General features: G+C 41.1%; 3 protein-coding genes across 3 annotated transcripts; 2 read left to right on the top strand and 1 right to left on the bottom strand.

Moving 5' to 3' along the window:
- Window positions 1-505: 505 nt before the first annotated feature.
- Window positions 506-11,642, bottom strand: LOC125020590. The gene is made up of 5 exons (XM_047606025.1): window positions 11,503-11,642; window positions 10,272-10,640; window positions 7,077-7,196; window positions 1,950-1,999; window positions 506-1,599 (listed from the first exon to the last, which is right to left on the bottom strand). Exons 1-5 carry the CDS (start codon window positions 11,537-11,539, stop codon window positions 1,462-1,464), a joined length of 714 nt encoding a protein of 237 aa, XP_047461981.1. The 5' UTR covers window positions 11,540-11,642; the 3' UTR covers window positions 506-1,461.
- LOC125020589 lies at window positions 2,907-5,948 on the top strand. The gene is made up of 2 exons (XM_047606024.1): window positions 2,907-3,435; window positions 4,342-5,948. The coding sequence occupies exons 1-2, from the start codon at window positions 3,112-3,114 to the stop codon at window positions 4,849-4,851; spliced, it is 834 nt and encodes a 277-aa protein (XP_047461980.1). The 5' UTR covers window positions 2,907-3,111; the 3' UTR covers window positions 4,852-5,948.
- Window positions 11,643-11,881: 239 nt separating the features above from the next.
- lgals17 (galectin 17) lies at window positions 11,882-17,408 on the top strand. The gene is made up of 7 exons (XM_047605205.1): window positions 11,882-12,030; window positions 12,742-12,785; window positions 13,226-13,573; window positions 14,338-14,428; window positions 15,150-15,328; window positions 15,416-15,466; window positions 15,705-17,408. Exons 1-7 carry the CDS (start codon window positions 12,005-12,007, stop codon window positions 15,776-15,778), a joined length of 813 nt encoding a protein of 270 aa, XP_047461161.1. The 5' UTR covers window positions 11,882-12,004; the 3' UTR covers window positions 15,779-17,408.
- The last annotated feature ends 4,026 nt before the right edge of the window (window positions 17,409-21,434 follow it).

Genomic DNA, 21,434 nt, shown 5'->3' with positions numbered 1-21,434 from the left:
TTTTCAGACCAGCTCTGAAATACAGTTAAAATCCTTAAATTATAGAAACTCAAACATTTATGAAAGAAAAAGCAGAAAAGAAATATTGATGTATGAGGATTTTATGGCAGAGTTTCTGTCACGAAGGTGAACAGAGGCAGAAAAATGCATCACCAGACTTTAAATGACATGACACTGGATTTTACGAACATTTGACTAAAGAGAAGAGTTCCTGCAGAAATTGAAGCCACAAACTGTAACGCAGCCAAATTTAGTTTTCTTCAAAGGATAATGTGACAAAAAAAGAAAAAAGAAATGATCGCTAGCTTCTTCTTTTTTTTAGCTTTTTGTTTTTAACTGTTTGAGTTGAATCAGAGGTTTTTCTTCAGGTTGACTCATACTTTCACATTTTACCGACTTGTAATGTTTTACAGTGCAGGAGTCTATAACGGCTGAGGTTCTAAGTTTAGCACTGATGGAAACTTAAACTTATAAGAGCAGCTTCACACACACAGACACACACCAGTGATCTCACATTCAGTTTATTGGAGGCACAAAGTCGAAGTCCAGGAGCTACAGCTGCCTCCACCCACAGTACAGATCTATATTTATATTCACATGTGTACATGAAGCTAAAAGCACAGCAGAGCAGCTGGTCTGCAGCCGTCACAGCCTCTTACAAGACACAGATTTAACATAATAAGAACATTTCTCCACCATCTACATCCAGAGCTCCTGAAAACACGTATGACAAATATATCAACATGTTTCTGTGGATTAGGAGAAAAGAAAGCAGCTAAAAACAGTTCAGCTTCAAAATGAAATGAAAAGATTCATGGAAGTAAAGAAAAATCATTTAGGTCCATTTTCTAATTGCATCAATTTGATTAAACAACTAGAAAATACCTTTAGAAAACAGCTGAGACGACCAGTCAGTTTTTAATTATCTTTATCTTTATTAATTATCTTGATATTACTATAAACATAACTATTATATAACTATGACACAAACATTCAAGTGAAATTCGTTTTATCCTGCGTATAATTCAGAATATGAACTGAATATAAGGGATTTATGTTTTATTTATACATAGAATTGATCATTTTTAATGTCTGGCTGAAGTGACTAGTTTGAATTATCGCAGCGCCCCCTGGTGTCTGAATGGAGACATCTACAGAGAGTTTCCATGTGGAAGGAGAAAAATAAAAAGAAGACGTAGCTTATTAAGAATAACACTGATTCAGCTGAACTACACATATTTGAAATGAGGGGTTCTGTTGTTGACATTCAAAGCTCTGAAAAAGAAATTACATTATGTATTTCAATAATATAAACAATACATTCAATACATCATTATTAACATCATCATTATTATTATTAGTTTAATAATAATAAGTCAGATATTTCAATAAATCCTCAAACCTTTAGTAGAATAAAAATAAAAACCAGTTTATTTCAAAGTCAAACGAAAAACTACAAAACTACAAATCACGTGATGCGTTTGGCGCCATCTGATTGGCCACTGTCGAGTACGTGACGTTGTCGAATCCGGCTCCTCCTCTGCTGGAGGGGCGGGGCTTGTGTGGATGATTCAGGCTGGAATAATGTAAAGACTCTTCCTGTAGGAGGGTTTGAAAGGTTTGTGATCAGAATATAAAAATAACTAAATAACTATAGTTACACATCATTAAAGAACAGAAATGATATAAAGTATAATAATAATCAAAAAAAATTTTAAAAACTTGGAGAAAATCCTATAAGTTTACCTGCTCATTTTAAACCAATTATAAATTCATTAAGAATAAGAATAATATAAAGACTTTAAAAGATTTTAGACAAATATATCATCCTCTGTGTTTCCTAACCCCCTGAATCTTTTAAATGACCTTAGTTCAGATTAGTTTTCAAGTCTCTGCACCTATGAAAACTATTTAAATAAAATGAATCAAACACGAGACCATGTCCTGACCTGCGTGACGTCCTGTTGCCGTCGGCGACAGCAGCAAACAGCTGGTTTACCTGCAGACGGAGCAGAGACAGAGGAGGTGAGCAGCTTCATTAATGTTCAGTTTGTTTCTTTAAACCGAATCACGTTTAAACATGTTCAGGATTCTTCAGACTGAGCATGTGCAGATGAAAATCAGGAAGCAGATAAATCTGTGATGTGTATAAGAGTCAAGCATCTGAAAATAAAAGTCACGTGGTTGAACTTGTTTATTTTTATGAGCTTCTCTGTCTCCTGCTCCCGTTTAGTTTCATTTCAAACTGAAACCTTTTATACTTTTATTTCTGCAAAACTGAAACTGTCGCACATCACAGACAGACAGAGAAACATTTAAACACACTTGGCCTCTTTTATTCTTGTTTTATAACTTTCATTTCTGCTCAAGCTTTAGTTTCCTCTTATATATGTCATGAATGAGTCTTTAACTTTGAAGCTGCACCAGAAATATAAATTATTCCTGTAAAGGAGCTTCGTCTTAATACTTTTTTAAAAATGCATTTTGTATGAAATGTGAAATTTTGAAATCTTTAAACAAACTAGAAATTATGAAAAAAATATACATTTTTATTCTGTTTAGTTTGTTTATAGGTTTTCTGACTGACACTGAAGCTCTTTGTCCCTTTAATTGTTTTAATTTCTCCCGACTTTATTATTATATCATCATCATTATCAGTATTAATGTAAATGATAACAATGTGATCACGTTTTTATTTCTTTTAATTATCTTTTTTATTCACTTTTTATGGTTTTACTGAAGTTGACATAATGTATCTTTATTGTCTTTATTAATTGTTGTTGTTGTTGTTGTTCTTCTTCTTCTTATTGTTGTTGTTGTTGTTGCAAATGACAAACATGTGATACCCCAGAGCAGACGCCCGGGGACCCAGCGAAGAGTTAAAGTTAGAGCCGTCCCCCTCCGCCGCTCTAAGCAGGAACTCTAAGTGAAAGTGAAAGAAGTGAAGGAGGGCGAGTTGTTTGTGTCGGAGCTGGAACTCGGAGGCAGCTCCCAGATTTAAACTTTTATAAAAGACGACTCGGACACAGACTCAGAGACTCAGTGACGTCCCCTCCTCGTCCTCCTCCTTGTCCTCGTCCTCCTCCTCCTCGTCCTCGTCCTCTCGGGACAATGCCAGACCAGAAGCTCTGCCTCGAGGCCCTGTCGGCTCTGTCCGGCTGCAACGTCGAGTCCACCGGCGGGGCCTCCCAGCTGACCCCCCAGGACTTTGTTAACATCGTGGCCCTCAAGGAGTTCTACAAGCAGAAGGGCTTCAAGGAGCTGGAGTACCCCAGCTTAGGGACCCTGTCCCTGGTGGACGAGGACCAGGACCTCTACAGCTCCCCCCTAGCTCTGACCGAGGGCCCCCAGGAGCCCAGCCTGCAGACCACGGTGAAGATCAACCCCCAGGACTTCTTCCATCCCCAGTACGACTATGACTTCACCAACATTAAGGTGAGGCCTCGATACCTGGGCCTCCAGGAACTGGTCTGACCAGCTGATCACTAGTGACTCAACAACAGAGTGAGAAGGATGTCTGATTTAAATACAAAAAAAATCTAAAAACCTGACAACAAATAAATAAGAATAAATAAAAAATAAAAAAGAATAACTATGAATGAATCAGTCAGATTTAATTAAAAAGAATCTAGAAAACACATAGCATGTAGCATGTAGCATATAGCATATAGCACATAGCATGTAGCATATAGAATGGAAGCTGTAAGTTTAGTATTTAGCTGTGTGTCAGTGTGATTGAATAGTAGCTGTACATGTCTGACTGGTAAGGATTTGATTAGCACGTAGCATGTAGCTGTAAATTTCTGATAGCACACAGGATGTGGCATGTAGCTATTAATGTCTGACTGACTATGATATAATTAGCATGTAGCACGTAGCTGTGAATGTCTAAAAGGTAAGGTTTTGGTTAGCATGTAGCACATAGTACATAGCATGTAGCCTCTAGTTGTAAATGTCTGACTGGTAGGGATTTGACTAGCATGTAGCATGTAGCTGTTAAGTTCTGATGATAGGATTATTGACATGTAGCACCTAGCATGTAGCTGTTAATGTCTGACTGATGATAGGATTAGCATGTAGCACGTAACACATAGCATGAAGCATTTAGCTGCAAATGTCTGACTAATAAGGATTTGACTAACAATTGACTAACATGTAGCATGTAGCATTGTAGCATGTAGCTGTTAATGTCTGACTAATAAGGATTTGACTAACATGTAAGTGATATCTGACTGGTTATGATTTGGTTAGCATGTAGCATGTAGCTGATAATGTCTGACTGGTTATGTTTTGATTAGCATGTAGCATGTAGCTGTTAACGGCTCTGTTTTCCTTCTCCAGGATGGCGACAGGAAGTTCATGCGTGGTAAGGAGCTGTACGTCCGCCCCTGCGGGTGGAACCGGGTGGCCCTGCGCGTCACCAATCGCTATGACGATGGGGACCACTGGCTGGGGACGGGGGACGACGCCTGGCCCGTCTCCTACCACGGACACAACATGGACGGCTCCCTGGGCATCATCCTGACCCGGGACGGGGACCCGTCCGACGAGCCCTCCTTCCTGGACGCCGCCGCCGCCTCCCTGACCATGGGGGACACCAGGGGACGGGGGGTGTACTCCACACCGGACGTCAAGATGGCGGAGAAGTACTGCAAGAAGTTCAAGTCCAAGGTGGATGGGAAGACGTACCAGGTGGTCCTCCAGAACCGGATCAATCCCAAGAAGAGGACCAAGTGTCAGAGGGAGGACGTGTGGTTGGTTTACGTCCCCGAGGGCTGCAACCACGTCAAGACCCAGGCCATCGTCCAGGAGTCCATCCGTCCCTACGGCCTGCTGCTGAAGACACTCTGAACCACGTCCTGAGGACCACAGTCCTCAGGACTCTGTCCTCATGATGTGTTTGAGGACCATAGTTATGTTTATCTGGGACTAGAACTTTTCTTTTACTGGAAACATTTTAACCTCAGTTTTACAAAAATAGAAAATCTGAAGTAAAACCAGACGAATATGTGATGATCATTATCTCTTTTTTCTTTACTTTACTGAAAATAAGAATCTTTGACTTTTAAAGACACTTAATGGTTTTAGATTTTACTTTCACTGCCTAATTTAGTTCATTTTAGATTCTTCACAGACTCATGCTGCGTTTGGGGAAATTCAGATTTTCATCAGGAACTTGAACTCAACTTCTGCCGTTTAATGGAAACACTGACAATGGAAATGAAAATAATGGAAACTGAAAAACCTGAACAGTTTTATAAAACATGGACAGAAAATCTAAAGTAAAATCAGACAAAAATCAGACATTATTATTTCTTTATAATAATTTTTAAGACATTTTATGGTTTTAAATCCGCTAAGTTTTTGTTTTCACTATAGTTGCAGATGTAAAATCTACAACCAAACACATGTGTGTGACTACTATTTCTTTACTTCCTAAAAATAAGAATCTTTCACTTTTAAAGACATTTTATGGTTTTAGATTCAATTAGTTTTTACTTTCACTCCCTCATTTAGTTAATTTTCGATTCTTCACAGACTCGCGTTGCGTTTGAGGACCTTGAAAATGTTTATCGTTGTTCTCTTCTACGTGAAGGTTCAGGGTTTAGTGTCTGGAATCATCTGATCTCTGCTGCCATCTACTGACACTTTATTCCTTCCTGTGGTTATTTACCTCCAGCTGGACCAACGCCAGGTCTCTTTAAAGATGTTCTCTTAAAGTCAGGGAATGAGGACTGAAACATGTGTTACAGCTTTTAATTTCTCCGTATGTCTGTGACTAAAGGTCTGAATGTTTGAATTAAACCGACGTCCTGATGTGAAAATAATTGATTTATTTTTATTATTTTAAACTTGATGACTGTTCTTGTGATTTTTATCTGAGCTATAGGAGCTCGTAAAAACAACCCACCATTAAACACTGAGCTCAGTCATGACTGATGACTTCATCTGCAGCTTCTCTGGAGGAATTATTTCATTAGGTGTAGACTACGACAACGTGCACGTAACGTTTTTGGGATTTATTGAACCTCTCATCATTCCAGCCTTTGTAGGACACACAAAAAGTAAACTGAATCCTGTTCATGAACACAAAAGTCAAAGGTGGTTTTGTTCTGGAGGAATCAACGTTGACACACAGTTAAAAAATAAGAAGTTGAGCTGGTTGAATCCCATAATGACTGTTATCATATCACATCATGCAGCATTTACTCCGGAGCTCTGATTGGTTCAAAAAGATGCTGCTGATGTCTCATAGACGACCCAGAGGAAGGTCAGAGGGTTAAAACAAACAGAAGGAGATACGACAGCAGCTGAGATTTACTAGTGCAGATAATGAAGTGAGCAAAATTATACTCTGAGCTATAAAATGTGAATTTCCACATTAAGTTTTGGTTCCAACAATGTGAGCGGCTTTACACACACGTCTAACAACCTACTCAGCGTTTTGAGTTTATAATGTGTTTGTAGTTTTTTTTTTAAATGTGAGAGTTGTAGTTCCACAGCTCCACCAGCAGAGGGGAGTAAAGGTAAATATGTAGCAGGTTATTTAATCTTTTTACTTGTGTGGTTTTAATGTGCAACTACAAACAACTGTGACCAAGTAATATTCCTACTGGATCATTAAAGTCTGAGTCCAAGTTTAAACCAGAGGGTTCATTTTAGTTCGGGGCCAAATTTAGTCTCCACTGGACCAGTGACACAACACAATAATAACAACCTACAAGTAACAACAACTCTAAACTTTTTCCATTAGTTTTAGTGCAAAGAAGAACAAGTAAATTAGGAGAATGTCAACGTTTAATAAAATATCTTTTAAAGTCAGTGTAATCTGGGCTCGTTTCTTTAGCCTTAAAAGTAACACTCTTAAAAACCACAACTAAAAAGAAGGGAATAAAGGAAAAGAAAAGTAGATTAAAATAAAATGTCGTGTTCTGTCCACAAATTAGGAATCGCAGTTATTTTCATTGAAAAAAAAAAAAAATGTCTTCTATGTAATTTTTTGCACTTTTGTAAATTCGTGCTGTGATTTGTATGCGTTTTATTTGTACGTCACCTGAACGTAGGACCTCGTTTACCTGAGCACAAGTAGAATCCGACCACGGCGACGAAGCCGGTGGCGAGCAGACCCGGAAGGAGGCAGAACCCCAGGCTCCAACATGGCTGCCACGACGTCTGGTTTCTGGAGCCGTCGACTCCTGGAAACAGAGACACACGGAAACCACATGTTCACCTTCAACTCAACCTCAGGCTCAGTTTTCAGGCTCTGTCAGCTCCAGGCTAGAATTTCTATTTCTTTTTCAGACCTGAAACCAGATGAAAGGTTCAGCATGAAGCTGCTTTCAGACACCTGCAGACTTTATGACACGAAGGACGTGAGGAAATGATTTTTAACTAAATGATGAGAAAAGAAACAAATAATAAATGAAAAATGTTGTGATTTATTCTCATAAAATATGAGCTACAGTGTATTCCTATTATTATTCCTAGAGTAACGAAGGAAGGAAGGAAGGAAGGAAAGCAAATGATGAAAGGAGGGAAAGAAGTCCAGAAAGTAAACCCAGTCAGACGCATGAAACTGAAACATTGTACCAGGTGTTGGTATTGTTGGTTTATTCTGTTCTTTGTCGACTTTCAGGATGTTTTTTGCATTTGTTTTAAGAAGAAATGAGCATATTAGCACCACCCCCCTCCACCGTCCTCCACCGTCCTCCACCACTGTCCTTCTTAAAGTTTCGTTTTATCTTTGATGTCTCCGTGCTCTTGGGGTTTTCTGTTTGAAAAGAGAAGTTTCCTCTGTAGCTGCTGACACCGAATCAATGAAACCACGGATTTCCACTGAAACACCATCAGCGGTTTTACCTCCGCTCAGCAGGAAAATTAACTCCACTCAAACTTCATATTCTTACATTAAGAATGTGATTTCATCTGCTGAATGTGTCCGTGTCTCGTTCCCCTTTGGTTTGCTGCTTGTTGGAAATGTGAAGAGTCTAAACTAAACTAAACTAAACTAAACTAAACTAAACTAAACTAAACTAAACTAAACTAAACTAAACTAAACTTAGCTTTTCATCCGCCTGTTTTGCCTCAGACTTGAGTCATATCACAATTTACGACACAAACCTGTGGAACATGAGGACTTTCCTTAGACCTGTCAACTAATAATATTGTTTTTAGATTTTCTCTGGACGTGAAAGTGAAGATTTGTGAAGAAATATAAAAGATAAAACATAATGTGGTTCTACAAAAGAAGGTGCCAACACCATCTGTGAAGAGTTTGAAGCCACAAGGAACGATTAATTATCTAGAGTATTCCTCTGTTTGATTCTTACTTTCAGAACTTGTGTGAATATCTGCAAACGTCTGTTGCTTTGAGTTGTTTCCACGAAGGACTTGTCGCCACTTTGTTCTGAACACGCTACGAACAAAACCACCGCCAGGAAACCAGCTTGTCCCCCCGGGCTGTGGTCCTGATGAAGTGTGAGCGTGACCATCCTCACGAACTACAACTCCTCATTAACTGAACAGAGTCACCTCTCAGGTCCGTTCTATTTATCTGCTCCTGACCTTGAGTTTCTCTGAAAGTCTAATGTATAATGTCTAATGTCTGAACGTCTAATGTCTGAACGCCTAATGTCTGAACGCCTAATGTCACTCTCTCAGAGAGTGACCAGTGTCTCGAGGAACAACTTTGTTTTTAATTGTGAGAAACTACAGACTAATTTCCAAAACTACACAATTTGTTTTTTAACCTCTGCGCTACAAGGTGGTGTAAGTATACACAATCTGCCTATTGATGATTACATGCCCTGTGAACACACTTCCCCTCTTGCAGCTGGAAGTTGTATGGTGATGTATTATTATTCAACCTGATGTTTTCCTAGATATTGTTTGAATTATCCAATGTTCCGATTGAAAAGCTACATTCATGTTTAAATGGGTTAATCCTCTCTAGGGGAGCGGTGGGGGTTGTTGGTGAACGAGCACGTCTCTAGAGGTGGGAGCCCACGTGGACACACTCGCTGGGAGGCGTCAGCGCTAACCACCGAGCCGCTGTGGGTGTGTTCTTCTACCACATGTGTCCTTCAGTTGTTTTCTTCTCTACTGTGAGGTGTAGGTTGGCGTCGTATCTTGAATACGGGTACGGAACGGGTAATGGAAACGCCTCACAAATGTCTACAGTTAAAACACTTCTACTCGCTCATGAGGTGGTTTTTTTTTTGGGGGGGGCTTATAAGTATAAAAATTTATCTCATAAAACACCTTTCAGTGGAAGCAAAGAGCGACTGGACTTCCTGGAATTTCAGAAACATCACTTTTATTTAGGGATAAACTCTATTTAGCTAGAGACGTTCTTCATTCTTCGTTTTTCATCTTTATTCTTTGTTCATGCTCGACTCAAGAATTTTTCCAACGAGCCTTGAACTCACACTTTACCAGTTAGCCAGCGGCGCCCATTTAAACCCTCGTCACTCTTAACACGCCACTTTCTGAATGTGGTCCTTGTCCCCAGGGGAACATGTCCTCCTCCTCCTCCACACTAGGTGGCGATATGTGCCTCTTCAGCGCGATATTACAGCCCCCGTTCTGGTCGATCTATTACATCATATTTAAACAACAACCAGATTGAGAATAGTTCAGATCTTTTATCTCGTACATAATGTATGTGCGAGTTATGGTGCAGATATAGATGGCGCTATCTCTCAGGCGGTTCTTCTACCGGCTCCGTTTACCTTCTTCTTCTGCAACTGGTTTTCTTGTCTAGTTAAAGTCTGATTAAGGCGTATACATGCCAAGAAAAAAAGGATTTCCAGCCATTATCTGCATGTGTTAGTCAGATAAGGAGAACTCTAATTTTAGTTGGAGTAACGTTAAGTTGTCCAGTTAAAGTCAGATTAAGGCAATAATTAGTTGTCGACCTCCGGATGGAAACGTTGATTATACCTGCAACCTTTTCATTAAAATACTCCTGTTTTTTTTAACATGTCTGTGTAGGTTCTCAGTGGTAATCTAAAAGGTGTTTCCAAAAATAAAAATAAAAAGGCAGCTGGACTTTTTGAGAGTTTTTTGAGAAATTTGCTTGACTTGTCTGATTACCCACAGAGTTTCCTACTTAAACCTCAGCTTCCCTCCATCTTCTTAGAACTGAACAAGCTCAGACGAAACGTCTTCTCAAAAAACAACAAGTCCAGTTGCCTTTTGAAATGTTTTCCTGTTTTTCTGTCTTGTGTGTCTCATGTGCCTCCACGTTGAACAGTTATCATGTGACTCACCGTCGACTGTCAGGTGAATTCCTCTGTTGAAACACATGTTTCCTCCGGAGCAGCGTCCGCTACAGAAGTACAGCCCGGCGTCCTCCTCCTCCACCCCCGTGATCTCCAGAAGGACCAGGCCTCGGTCCAGCTCGCCCCCCGAGCTGATACGTGGGTTCCATCCTGCGTGATGGTTGACCACGTCGTTCCCGTTCAGTTTGCTCTTTGAGACGGTGAACAGCGGCTGCAGCTGGTCCCAGCGCAGCAGGAACCAGGTGACCTCCAGGCTGGAGTTCAGGCTACAGCTCAGAGACACGTTCTGTCCCGTCTGGAACATCTGGGCTGGACGGAGGACCGGCGAGGACCGAGACAGGCCGCATCCGGCAGCACCTGAGGAGAGAGGACGGATGAAGGGCTGAGCAAGTGAAGGAAGGAAACCAGGTCCTAGTCTGGTCCTGGTCCTTGTCCTGGTCCTGGTTTACTGTAGTGAATCCAAAGTTCTTCAGGTTTTATTTCCACAGAGGCTGAGCAGACGTGGACGAGGCTGTCGAACATCAGCTGATCACATCGTCATGGTTACAACTTCAGTTTTACAGGTCAGGATTAGACCAGACTAGATTAGATTAGATTAGATTAAATTAGACTAGACTAGATTAGATCTGCAGCAGATTCCTCTGATCTGATGTCTGTTCTCCTCCTTCTTCGGAGGGAGGGGGCACCACCATACTTTCTCAGGGCGCTCCCTCCCCACCAACACCATCTGACACGACTCTCGGTGTTGAACAACAACAACAACAACAGCAACAACGACTCAGAATGAAAAAGAAAGAGGAAATACACTAATATAGAAATGAATGTGAAGATGATTGAGAATAAAAGTAAAGCTGAGATTTAAAGCCACAGTCTGCACACAGGTGACGCAAGATCCCTGTCTGTCAGCAGCCGGTAGCAAAACAGGCATAATTACACATAGCACGCAACAAACACACACACACACACACACACATATATATATATATAACTTAAATAAACTAAAACTGAAATGTAAACTTAAAAGCTCTTATATAAGATGCATTTACAATATTTTAAAGCAGCTGAATCAGAATCAGAAAAAAAAGCAGTACGTAAAATAAGAGCAGGAGAATAAAATAAAAACAAAAAGGTTAAAATAAGAAAAATAAATAAAATAACAAAGAGTGCATGTGAATGTTTGTGTTTGTTAAATCCATAAACAAAAAAAACAATGACTTACAAAACACCAGGAGGACCGACGTGAACCCTGCCATCATCCAACAACAGTGATTTAACGTGAGGAAGTGAGTGGGACTTTATTTGACAGTAAAGTTCAGACGAGACCACTGAGGTCTAAAAAACAGAACAGTACATATTTTCCCTGCAGTCAGCATCAGCATTAACAACCCCCCCCCCCCCCCCCCCCCATCCATCCACCCATCCTGCCCTCTCAGCTGATCAGTTTAGTTTTAGTTCTTAAGTATCGTTTCTACTCATTCGCATCTTGCATCATCGTAGTCATCGTATTAACGGACTTCACAATAAAACCCCGTAAACGCCTCTTGCACATTCGCGGCTATTGTGCGCCGAATTTATGCTTTTATTTTGACACGCACAGACAGGAAATCGAAACCTAAAGGTGTAAATAAATGTGACGGGAGCAGAGAGAAAGGTAATTTCAGCCCAGCTCGCTACGGGGGACGGCGAAGGAGACTGAACTGAGTGTCCAAGGAGAGGACAAGATGAAGTCAATCCCAGACCAACACTGGTAACGGAACCACAGCTTTATCCTCACACCACTTCATCTTTCTATGATCTCTACAGCTGTTTATGTCTTTACATGTCTGTTCATTTCTGTTTCTGATCATTTTCGTGTGATGAGATGTGTCCGTGTGGCTGCAGACTCGTTTCAGGGTCGCAGCGGTTTCATTTTTATAGAAGCGAGTAAAAACGAAACTTACTCACCTCTCAGTTTCATTTACGGCCAGATACAGGGACACGCCCGGATTAAATTTAATTAAATCTGATGCTCCTCTTTTTCTCTTAGACTCATATTTTAATCTGAATCATACATTTTATATTTTATATTATTTATTCATACATCTTGTATTTTCACCCTTATGTTCCACATTTATCACACATTTATCAATATAGACACACACTATAATTAAATATACTTTTACATATAGTATATATTTTATATTTACACTCATTGCTCTTTATTTTTATAACATTATATGTACAGCATATACACAATGTTTATACATTTATTACAGCAATTCATCATATTCTTGTTGATTGTCTTTATACTTTTATTCTAGGACATTGTATTTATTTATATATATTTATCTTATCTATCTGTCTATAGATATATCTGTGTCTTTACTCTTTGTAAGAACCGGTTGTGCCTGTCATGTGTTTATAATCAGTTTTCTTCCTCTAATTATATCCAGCTGATCCAGTCTCCTTTGTCTTTCAGGTTCTTCACCAATACACTGTGTCTCCTGCTTGGCGTCCTAGTTGGTGAGTAAACACGGGACGAGACTGATCTCAACTTTGAGACAAAATTCGAATCTGGTCTCTAGAGTCCAGGTCCAGCTTCAGGTTCAGGTCCAGGTTCAGGTTCAGGTTCAGATCAGGTTACTTTATTAGTACATGTAGGTAACCAGTAAAATACCTAAACATTAAACAATAAAAACAGAATAAAAGCTACGAAACAATGAAGGTGCTGCAAACTTCAAAATAGAATAAGAATAAATTAAAAACAGAAACAAAACAAGCAATTTAGTACGTCCCCCAGCTAATAATAACACTTCCTAGCTTCTTAGCCTCTCAGCTAATAGTAGCCCTTCCTGTTTCCTCTTGTGAATGATGAATGTTGAATCCAGACCACTGCCGCCTCGTGCTTTAAAGAGTCCTTCCCTCTCAGGCGTAGAATCAGCTGGTTTCTTTTCTCCTCCCAGACTCCTCTTCCCCGTCCTCCGTCAGCTCCACTGTGGGGAACCAGGTGGTGCTTCCCTGCAGGTGGAAGCCACGCCTGGGGGAGGAGAACCGGCCCCTCTGCCACATCCAGTGGGCTCACCTGACCGACACCGTCTTCGAGCAGCAGGGGGACCGGACGTGGCAGGCGGACGAGTTCAAGGACCGGGTGGAGGTACAGGGGGAGAAGCTCAGGTCCGGAGACTGTTCCCTGATCATCAAGGACGTTCAGTTCGGAGACAGGGGACAATACGAGAGCTTCGTCTTGGTGGACGGAGAGAGGTCCCAAAAAACTCGTGTCTTCATTGAGAGTGTCAAGCTGTCTGTGTTCGGTCAGTCACAATTCGATATGCATAACAGCTAACAGTAGCTCTTCCTAGCCACGTAGCTAATAGTACCTCTTCCCAGCTAATAGTAGCTCTTCCTAGCCACCCAGCTAACAGTAGCTCTTCCTAGCCACCTAGCTAACAGTACCTCTTCCTAGCCACCCAGCTAATAGTAGCTCTTCCTAGCCACCTAGCTAACAGTACCTCTTCCCAGCTAATAGTAGCTCTTCCTAGCCACGTAGCTAATAGTACCTCTTCCCAGCTAATAGTAGCTCTTCTTAGCCTCCCAGCTTATACTAGCACTTCTTAGCCACCCAGCTAATAGTAGCTCTTCCTAACTTTCCAGCTAACAGTAGCTCTTCCTAGCCTCCCAGCTACCAGTTGCTCTTCCTAGCCTCCCAGCTAACAGTAGCTCTTCCTAGCCACCCAGCTAATAGTAGCTCTTCCTAGCCACCTAGCTAATAGTAGCTCATCCTAGCTACCTAGTTAATAGTACCTCTTCCCAGCTAATAGTAGCTCTTCCTAGCCACCTAGCTAATAGTAGCTCTTCCCAGCTAATAGTAGCTCTTCCTAGCCTCCCAGCTAATAGTAGCTCTTCCTAGCTTCTTAGCCTCCCAGCTAATAGTAGCTCTATCTATCTTCCCAGCTAATAGCAGCACTTCCTAGCCTCTTAGATAGCAGTCCCTGTATTTTGCGTATTTAGTGGTATATTTGGTGTAATATGGTATATTCATTCTATTAATCTATTAATAATCTTTTTCCTCTTTCAGACCATAAATCCCAGCAGACCCGACAAGCAGGTGACGACTTGGTTCTGGAGCTTCACACTCGACACTCATTCAGAGTCATCTTCCAGGGCAGGTGAGCGACGCACATGCTATCGGCTAACAGACATTTATTTTAATGAAATGACGCTCCTCTGGCCACTGTAGATGGAGGTTGGGCGGGCTGCTGTCATTTCTTTTCTCACCACCCTTGTTTCTTGTCACTGCCTACACTGCGTTAAACGTTAGCGTTTGTGTCAAAATGACTCATCCCATAACAAGCGTCTCGTAAACCGGACGCTAAACACAGCCACACTGTGGAATTTGGAAAAACTAAATGGCATATGACAAACCCCAAGTTTCCACAGTAGGCAGAGCTCTTGACAGAATTCTGTTCTCTGCTGCCAACAATGAGCGTGAAGCGGCTCATTGTTTGGTGTAAATGTTCCGTTTTGATCCGTCTGATGTCTAAGGTTTAAGAGTTTACACCTGGTTTTTATTAACATGATCTCGGTTTGTCTGAAAATAACCAGCGACGTAATGTGGTCAGGAAGGATGGATGGAACAAAGGATGGTGGTAAAGAAAGAAGGACGAAGGTTTGAAGGAAAGAAGGAAGAAAGGTTTAGAAGGAAGAAGGATGAAGGAAGGACAACATAGAAGTTTATCATCAGCTGTTGAGAAGAAAGAACTTCACTTTGTGTTCATTTGTATTTTTTTCTCTGATCCTGTGAAGTTTATGAATAAATCCAGAGATGAATAAGATGAAGCTTGTGCCTGGGTGTGGTGATGACGTGGGTGGGTGTCTGTGCTGAATCAGGAACTCGTCAGAGTGGTCCGACCTGTGGATGAGGGGCGATGAAGACTCTGAACGTGTGGAGAAACACCTGAAGCGCCAGCAGCTGAAGATCAAGAAGGTGACCCGCTCCGATGAGGGAACCTACAAAGTCCTGGATGAGCACGGCCTGGCTGTCAGCACCGTGCAGCTCTCTGTGGAGGGTGAGCCTGAAAGCCGAGGGATGAGGAACAAAAAGTCACGGTTAGGAGTTTATTTATGATTTTAACGTGTCTTAAATCTGCCCACAGAGACGTCCCCAGGTCTCACATCCCAACAGAAAATGGAACCTGTACCAACAGGTGAGAATAAAACATGTGGAGAGTAGAAAGGTTTGATAAAGGTGGAGTGAACTGGATGCTTCCTTCCTTCCTTCCTTCCTTCCTTTCTTCCTTCCTTCCTTCTTGCCTTCCCTCCTTCCTTCCTTCCCTCCTTCCTCCTCGTTGATATTTTGATAAATCTGTCTCAAATGAACGATCGAACATTTGACCTTCAATAACTTTGTGTTTTTTTTCGTGATGTTTTTTTTTATTTTTTTAGATGTTTCTTCCAGAAGTTGCAGCTCAGCTCTTCTCATCTTCTTTGCTCTTGTGTTGAGTTCCCATCTTCTCTGAGATGCTTCTCGTACATTGTGAAGTGTGACAGCTGCACATTCAGCACAGTGATCTTTGATTGTGTGTCTGTGTCTTGTTCCCTGTAACTGAGCTACCAAGCTGGGATCAGACCATTTATTTATGGGTGTTTAACAATCACTTAGTAGAGCTTTACATAAACTCACTTTTACATCCATCCTGGGTAGCCTGATCTCAAAGAGCCGTCTTAAAGTGTCTCTCTGGATCATCTCCCAACACTGTGACGCACACACAAGAACAATGAGCGGCCCGGGGAGAACGAGTTCTTTGTAAAGAAGGTTTCGGTTGGAGGAACTTGTCCACAGTCGGATTGTGACCTGAACCTGAAGCAGACGCTGGTCGGTTTGGCCCAGATAAGAAGTCACGAGTCTCGTTAGTAAAGTGAAGCGCTGCGTGGCGTTGGTCTGTTGGAGTTAACACACCAACGCCACGTGGCAACACAACATAACCAGCGATGCATCGGTCCCCAAACTAACAGCCTCTGCTTCAGGTGGATGGTTCACATTCAGATTCTGGAAGCTTCATTGGTCCACAAGTGAGAAGCTTTAAACAACTACAGACTTTAAAAAAAAACAAACAAAAAAAAAATAGAATAACAACAAAAAAACTATGTTATCAATGTTGTAACTACAACATTATATATTTGCAGATAATGAATTTCAGATAGTGGCACTTTTATGAGAATCGTGAGGTGACTTCAGTTTTTAAAAAGACTAAAAAGTAACAACATATGGACGTTTGAACATGATGCTTTAAAATGAGTTTAAAGGTTTGGTTTATCCAAAAAAACAAAAAAAAAAAACGATGAAAGAAAGACCCGTTGACTCGTGGAGTCTCTAGAAGACCTTTCATCTTCTTCAGTTGGACCAGGACCGGTGGAGAGTCGTGGTTTAGTTCAGAAGATCTGTGAGCGTCGCTGATCAGGAACTCACCAGACTGGTGTCTGTCAATGACCAGATGCTCACCTGGGCTTCAGGTCTCGTCCCTACAGCTGTAAGGGGACAGAGGGTAAAGGGACGTCTTCATCTCTAATGAGAGTTCTAGATGAAGACGCCCCCCCCCCCTCCCTCAGTCACAGGTGATCATCAGGTCACTGCTAGACGCCGGTCAGGTGACTTCCCGCTGGTCGACGCAGTCAGATCTTCAGGATGAAACCTCAGCTCCTCCACTGGTCCTGGTGGACCCGAAGACTCAGATGAGACGTCTTCTAGAAACTCTGTGAGTCCACATTCCTTCCTTCAATGTTTTTTTTCTTTTTTTTTCCTGGATAAATCAAACTTTTCAACTCATTTTAAAGCATCATGTTTAAATTAATTGTATCACATATAAAGAAATGATAAAAGCATTGAAATCCAGGTCTAAAGAAGCTGTGTCTCTCTCTACCACCACTGTTGTTTTCATGTTTTAATTCTCAAACATTTAACTGTTAATTATAAACTATTTCGTGCATGTAACTGTGAACATCAGCCTTGACTCAGAAAGCACCACAATATATTTATATTAGTGTAATCTTTTCAGCAAATGTAATTCAGACCGTCTTTTTAATTGTCCTAACTCTACATGTTCATTTAAATTAAAACAAAACACAGACTAATAAAAACTAGCAAACTCAGTCTTTGTCTTATTTCTTTTATTGATTTTTTTATTCCAAGGTTTTCCTTACAGCACGGTACAGAGTATCTCCACATTCATATGACATGACGTATGAACTCTGGACCCCCCCACCCCATGTTCACCCCAATTGTCCTTCACAAACAAACCCCCACCCTAAAACCTTTAACCCTTAAGTGGGCAAACACGTATTAATACATTAGAAAAACAACTAATTGCTATTTTCTAATGTTTATGTGCTATGATAACACAATTTCATGATGTTCCACTTCACAGTTTGTATCGTTGCCCATTTAGGGTATGAAGTTAAAAATATTTCATATATTGTAGTCCATTCATTAGCTACTCTTCCATGTTTTGCCTACAAAGTTCTAACGACAGGAGCTCACAGCGAAGTTTGCATGATTGTCACCGTGAAAGTCAAAGCTGCCTCTTTATGCACAGCTGCACAACAACAACGCCCCAGGTCACACAAACACCTTGAACCCCATTTCTTTTGGGTTCACTGGGTGAACACTGCACAGACTTTTTTCTTTTTTTTGTATTTAACCATAATCTCATCAGTTGGTTCCATTATCTGAATCTTCCTTGTAGGTCTGCTGTAAAACCCCTCAAAACCACTGATGGATTAATCAGTAAGTCATTTAAGAGTTAAACAAAGTGTAATCAATATTTATCACCTTTATATAAGTGATTATCTGTTGAGTAAAGACTTGGAAATATATCTGAGCGTGACTATCTCTGTCTTTATACCCCTATCTGGGCAGGATACGGACATTTAATGAGTTTTTATGAAAGTTTTGCAAATGTAATTCATCATTTTTCAACATGAATACGTAAAATTACCTTATTTTTTTTCCACCAAAACATGTGTCTGTGAAGGTTCTCAGTCATCCAGGTCACGGTGATACAAAAGACGCCGAATAAAGGCAACTGGAGCAGCTACTTCTGTTCTGACAGACCAGTGGGAAGTTGAGGTTTAAACTTGACCCGTGTCTTCTTAAGGGATCCCCATGACTTCATGACATCTAAACTACAGCCTGCCAAATGTCTTTATCCCCACAGATACGAACACACCAAGTCTTTGTCTTTTTTCTATTTCTATTGCTCTGTGGGTTTTTAACGAACCCTCGTGACTGCAGCCCATCCTTAGCTTCATGCATCAACTGCAGATCACACTTGTGTTCAGGTTTGAGCCGCTGTCGGCCTGTGAATGTGGTCGGGGCGAAGAAACGCAAGGTGTGAAGCTGAACGAGTCAGACTGAGGGGAAACTAAACTGAGAGAAAAGGTCTGCTGAGAAAATGAAACTGAACTGGGAGCGTTTCTAGAGAAGGAGAAAGAGGAATTTAAAAGCTGATCTGGGTGTTACCGGGTTTCCGTGGTGAGCCGTCTGAATCAGACACAATCAACATCATAAAGATAAATAAAAATAAAACAGGACGTTTTGTCTCATATATAGTGAGATGGACGTAAATTACTGAAACAAGAAACCTCTAAAAGTCTCCTCTCGCTTCCTGCAGCCACCAGCGCCACATACGTCAAATCCAGCATAAGCCACGGTTGGGTGCTGTACTGGGTCACACTGAATAACCGTATTTTCTTTCCTTATAGGTTAGTACTGATGCGTCCCAGTGAGAAGGTCCAGGTTCGAGTCCAGCTCGGCTCTTTCTGGGTGGAGTTTGCATGTTCTCCCTGTGTCTGCGTGGGTTTTCGCCGGGTGCTCCGGTTTCCTCCCACCTCCAAAGACATGCTGTCTAGGTGTGAATGGTTGTTTGTGTCAGTGTTAGCCCTGTGATTGACTGGAGACCTGTCCAGGGTGGACCCGGCCTCTCGACTGATGCCAGCTGGGATGGGCTCCAGCTTATCCCAGCTGTCAACGGGTGAGAGGTGGAGGGTATCGAACATCACTCGTGAAAATGTCTTTCTAAGAAGATCTGCAGCCACATCGATAGTCTCTCCAAGTCAGAGGACGTGGAAACGCTGACGCTACCGTGGCCACAGAGAAGGAATAAGAATATCAACTAGAAATGTGATTTGGTAAAAAGAAACACACGACATATGATGATGGATAAAAGCTCTGATGCAAAGTTACACTGAAAGAAGCAGCTGAGAGACAGACGAGACATTAAAATAAAATAGAATCAAAAGGCCATTAGGAATAATTTAATAAGATTAATGGGAAAATATTCAAATGATTTAGGCTTCGTAAGCACTGCTGGGTGTGATTCTTCTATTGGTGCAGGGATCCAGTGGAATTACAACGAAACGCTTTGTATCCTGTAAACTACATGAAGCTGCAGGTGAACTTCTGGAGAACACAGTAACAAATCTACAGAGCAGCAGGTTCAGTTCAAACTGTGAGCAGCCTCATGCACGTTGGTCAAGTAGTATTCTGGATTTATAAGCTCATAGTGTGTGGCGAGTGCTGTAGTTACACCACCAGCACGTCCTTCACTGAAGTAAAAGTACAATCTATCTATCTATCTATCTATCTATCTATCTATCTATCTATCTATCTATCTATCTATCTATCTATCTATCTATCTATCTATCTATCTATCTATCTATCTATCTATCTATCTATCTATCTTAATCTAATTTAATGCGTGTGTGCAGTACCTCAAAGAGTCCACTAGAGGGAACCAGAGCACTGGTTCACAACTTGACAGACAAGTGCGGAGTATCGGCGGAGTATCGGCGGTACCTGCAGGTTTACAGGTTGTTTTTCTACGTGATGAAAATAAAATTCCTCTATTTTTTTTTTTTTTTAGTTATTTTTTATCACAGGTAGCCATGATACTCTTTCCAGGAAATACTGTCAGTCCATCAGAAATAATATTCTTTATCTTACTACAGTTTACGTACATGCTCCTCCTCCTCCTCCTCCTCCTCCTCCTCCTCTGAACCGTGTTGCCATGTCCGCTGATCATAAACTTATTGAAAGCCTGAAATGAGGCAACTTTGGGTTTTCCGTCTCTCAAAGGCAGATTAATCAACGCAGAGAGAGCGGACGAACACCAGCCCCGTTTCAGGAAGAGAGGTCATTTAAGCTCGGAGTGGGTTACCATGGTAACTGAGGCTGTCAACCTATCTTTTGATGAAATGGGAGTTTGCATAGCTCCCTGGTCCCTGGGAATATATGAGGATGATACTGATGATGTAACTGAACAGTGAAGGACTCACGTTTAGCGTGTATAGTTTTATATTTCATCTCGACCTGCTGCCAGGTCAGGATTGCAACTAATTGAAATGAATTTCTGGTTTAGTTAATTAATAATTTTCATCTGTAATATTAACATTCAGACTACATACAACTACACGTCTCTCTCTTGCAGCAGAAGCGTGTTTCCTATTTTTTTTCTCTTACAATGTGCTCCACCACTAGTCCATAGCAGCGCATTAAAACCTCAGCTCCATGTGGGTGAAGAGAGTCTAAGTTCATTGACTCAACGCAAATCACCTGCTCTGAGAAAACTCCGTTTCCTCCTGTTAATTCAGAGTTCAGGGTTAGACTCAGACTTTGCTGAACCCTCTTTTTGAGACGGGCCAGTTATATACTCAGTGAAACTAAAGCTGCTCGCAGGCAGGTTTAGTTTAACTAATCTGACCCTGAGTCTCTCCTGCTCTTAAATCGACATGTGAAGACTGGAGACAGTGACGTGCAGATGGGACGGGTCCTCAGCTACACAGATGATTGGATGTTTCATCATTTCCTGATGAGTAGCTTCACCGTCCAATCAGTGATTTATATTAACAATATTCTCAGATCTCACATCGTGGAAATGCTCAACATACAACATGAACAATAGTAGTTTAGTTTATTCATTTATATCAAACATAAAAAACAGATCAGAGCAACAAAATAATCATATAGGAATGGGCACAAGAAACATAGATTAGAGTTAATGAGAAAAGAAATAAATAAACAATAAAGTAAGAAAGTTAATGTTCCACCTACAGGTCTGAAAAGGAGTGGGAGGAAGTATAAACTAATTTTATCCCACCCCTCTAGAAAGGTCAGTGATT

This window comes from Mugil cephalus, chromosome 14, assembly GCF_022458985.1.
Source record: "Mugil cephalus isolate CIBA_MC_2020 chromosome 14, CIBA_Mcephalus_1.1, whole genome shotgun sequence".
NCBI lineage: Eukaryota > Metazoa > Chordata > Actinopteri > Mugiliformes > Mugilidae > Mugil > Mugil cephalus.
Note: the sequence above shows the minus strand (reverse complement) of the source record. Positions and strands in the feature narration are given on the sequence as shown.

Bases quoted from the DNA above. Each gene is read 5' to 3' on its own strand.
- LOC125020589 (XM_047606024.1), top strand. From the start codon at position 3,112: ATGCCAGACCAGAAGCTCTGCCTCGAGGCCCTGTCGGCTCTGTCCGGC. The intron at 3,436-4,341 runs GTGAGGCCTCGA...TTCCTTCTCCAG, and splicing joins ATGACTTCACCAACATTAAG to GATGGCGACAGGAAGTTCAT.
- LOC125020590 (XM_047606025.1), bottom strand. From the start codon at position 11,539: ATGATGGCAGGGTTCACGTCGGTCCTCCTGGTGTTTT. The intron at 10,641-11,502 runs GTAAGTCATTGT...CTCTCTCCTCAG, and splicing joins GTCGGTCCTCCTGGTGTTTT to GTGCTGCCGGATGCGGCCTG. The intron at 2,000-7,076 runs GTAAACGAGGTC...CTCCGTCTGCAG, and splicing joins CGGATTCTACTTGTGCTCAG to GTAAACCAGCTGTTTGCTGC.
- lgals17 (XM_047605205.1), top strand. From the start codon at position 12,005: ATGAAGTCAATCCCAGACCAACACTG. The intron at 12,031-12,741 runs GTAACGGAACCA...TTTGTCTTTCAG, and splicing joins TCAATCCCAGACCAACACTG to GTTCTTCACCAATACACTGT. The intron at 14,429-15,149 runs GTGAGCGACGCA...GTGCTGAATCAG, and splicing joins AGAGTCATCTTCCAGGGCAG to GAACTCGTCAGAGTGGTCCG.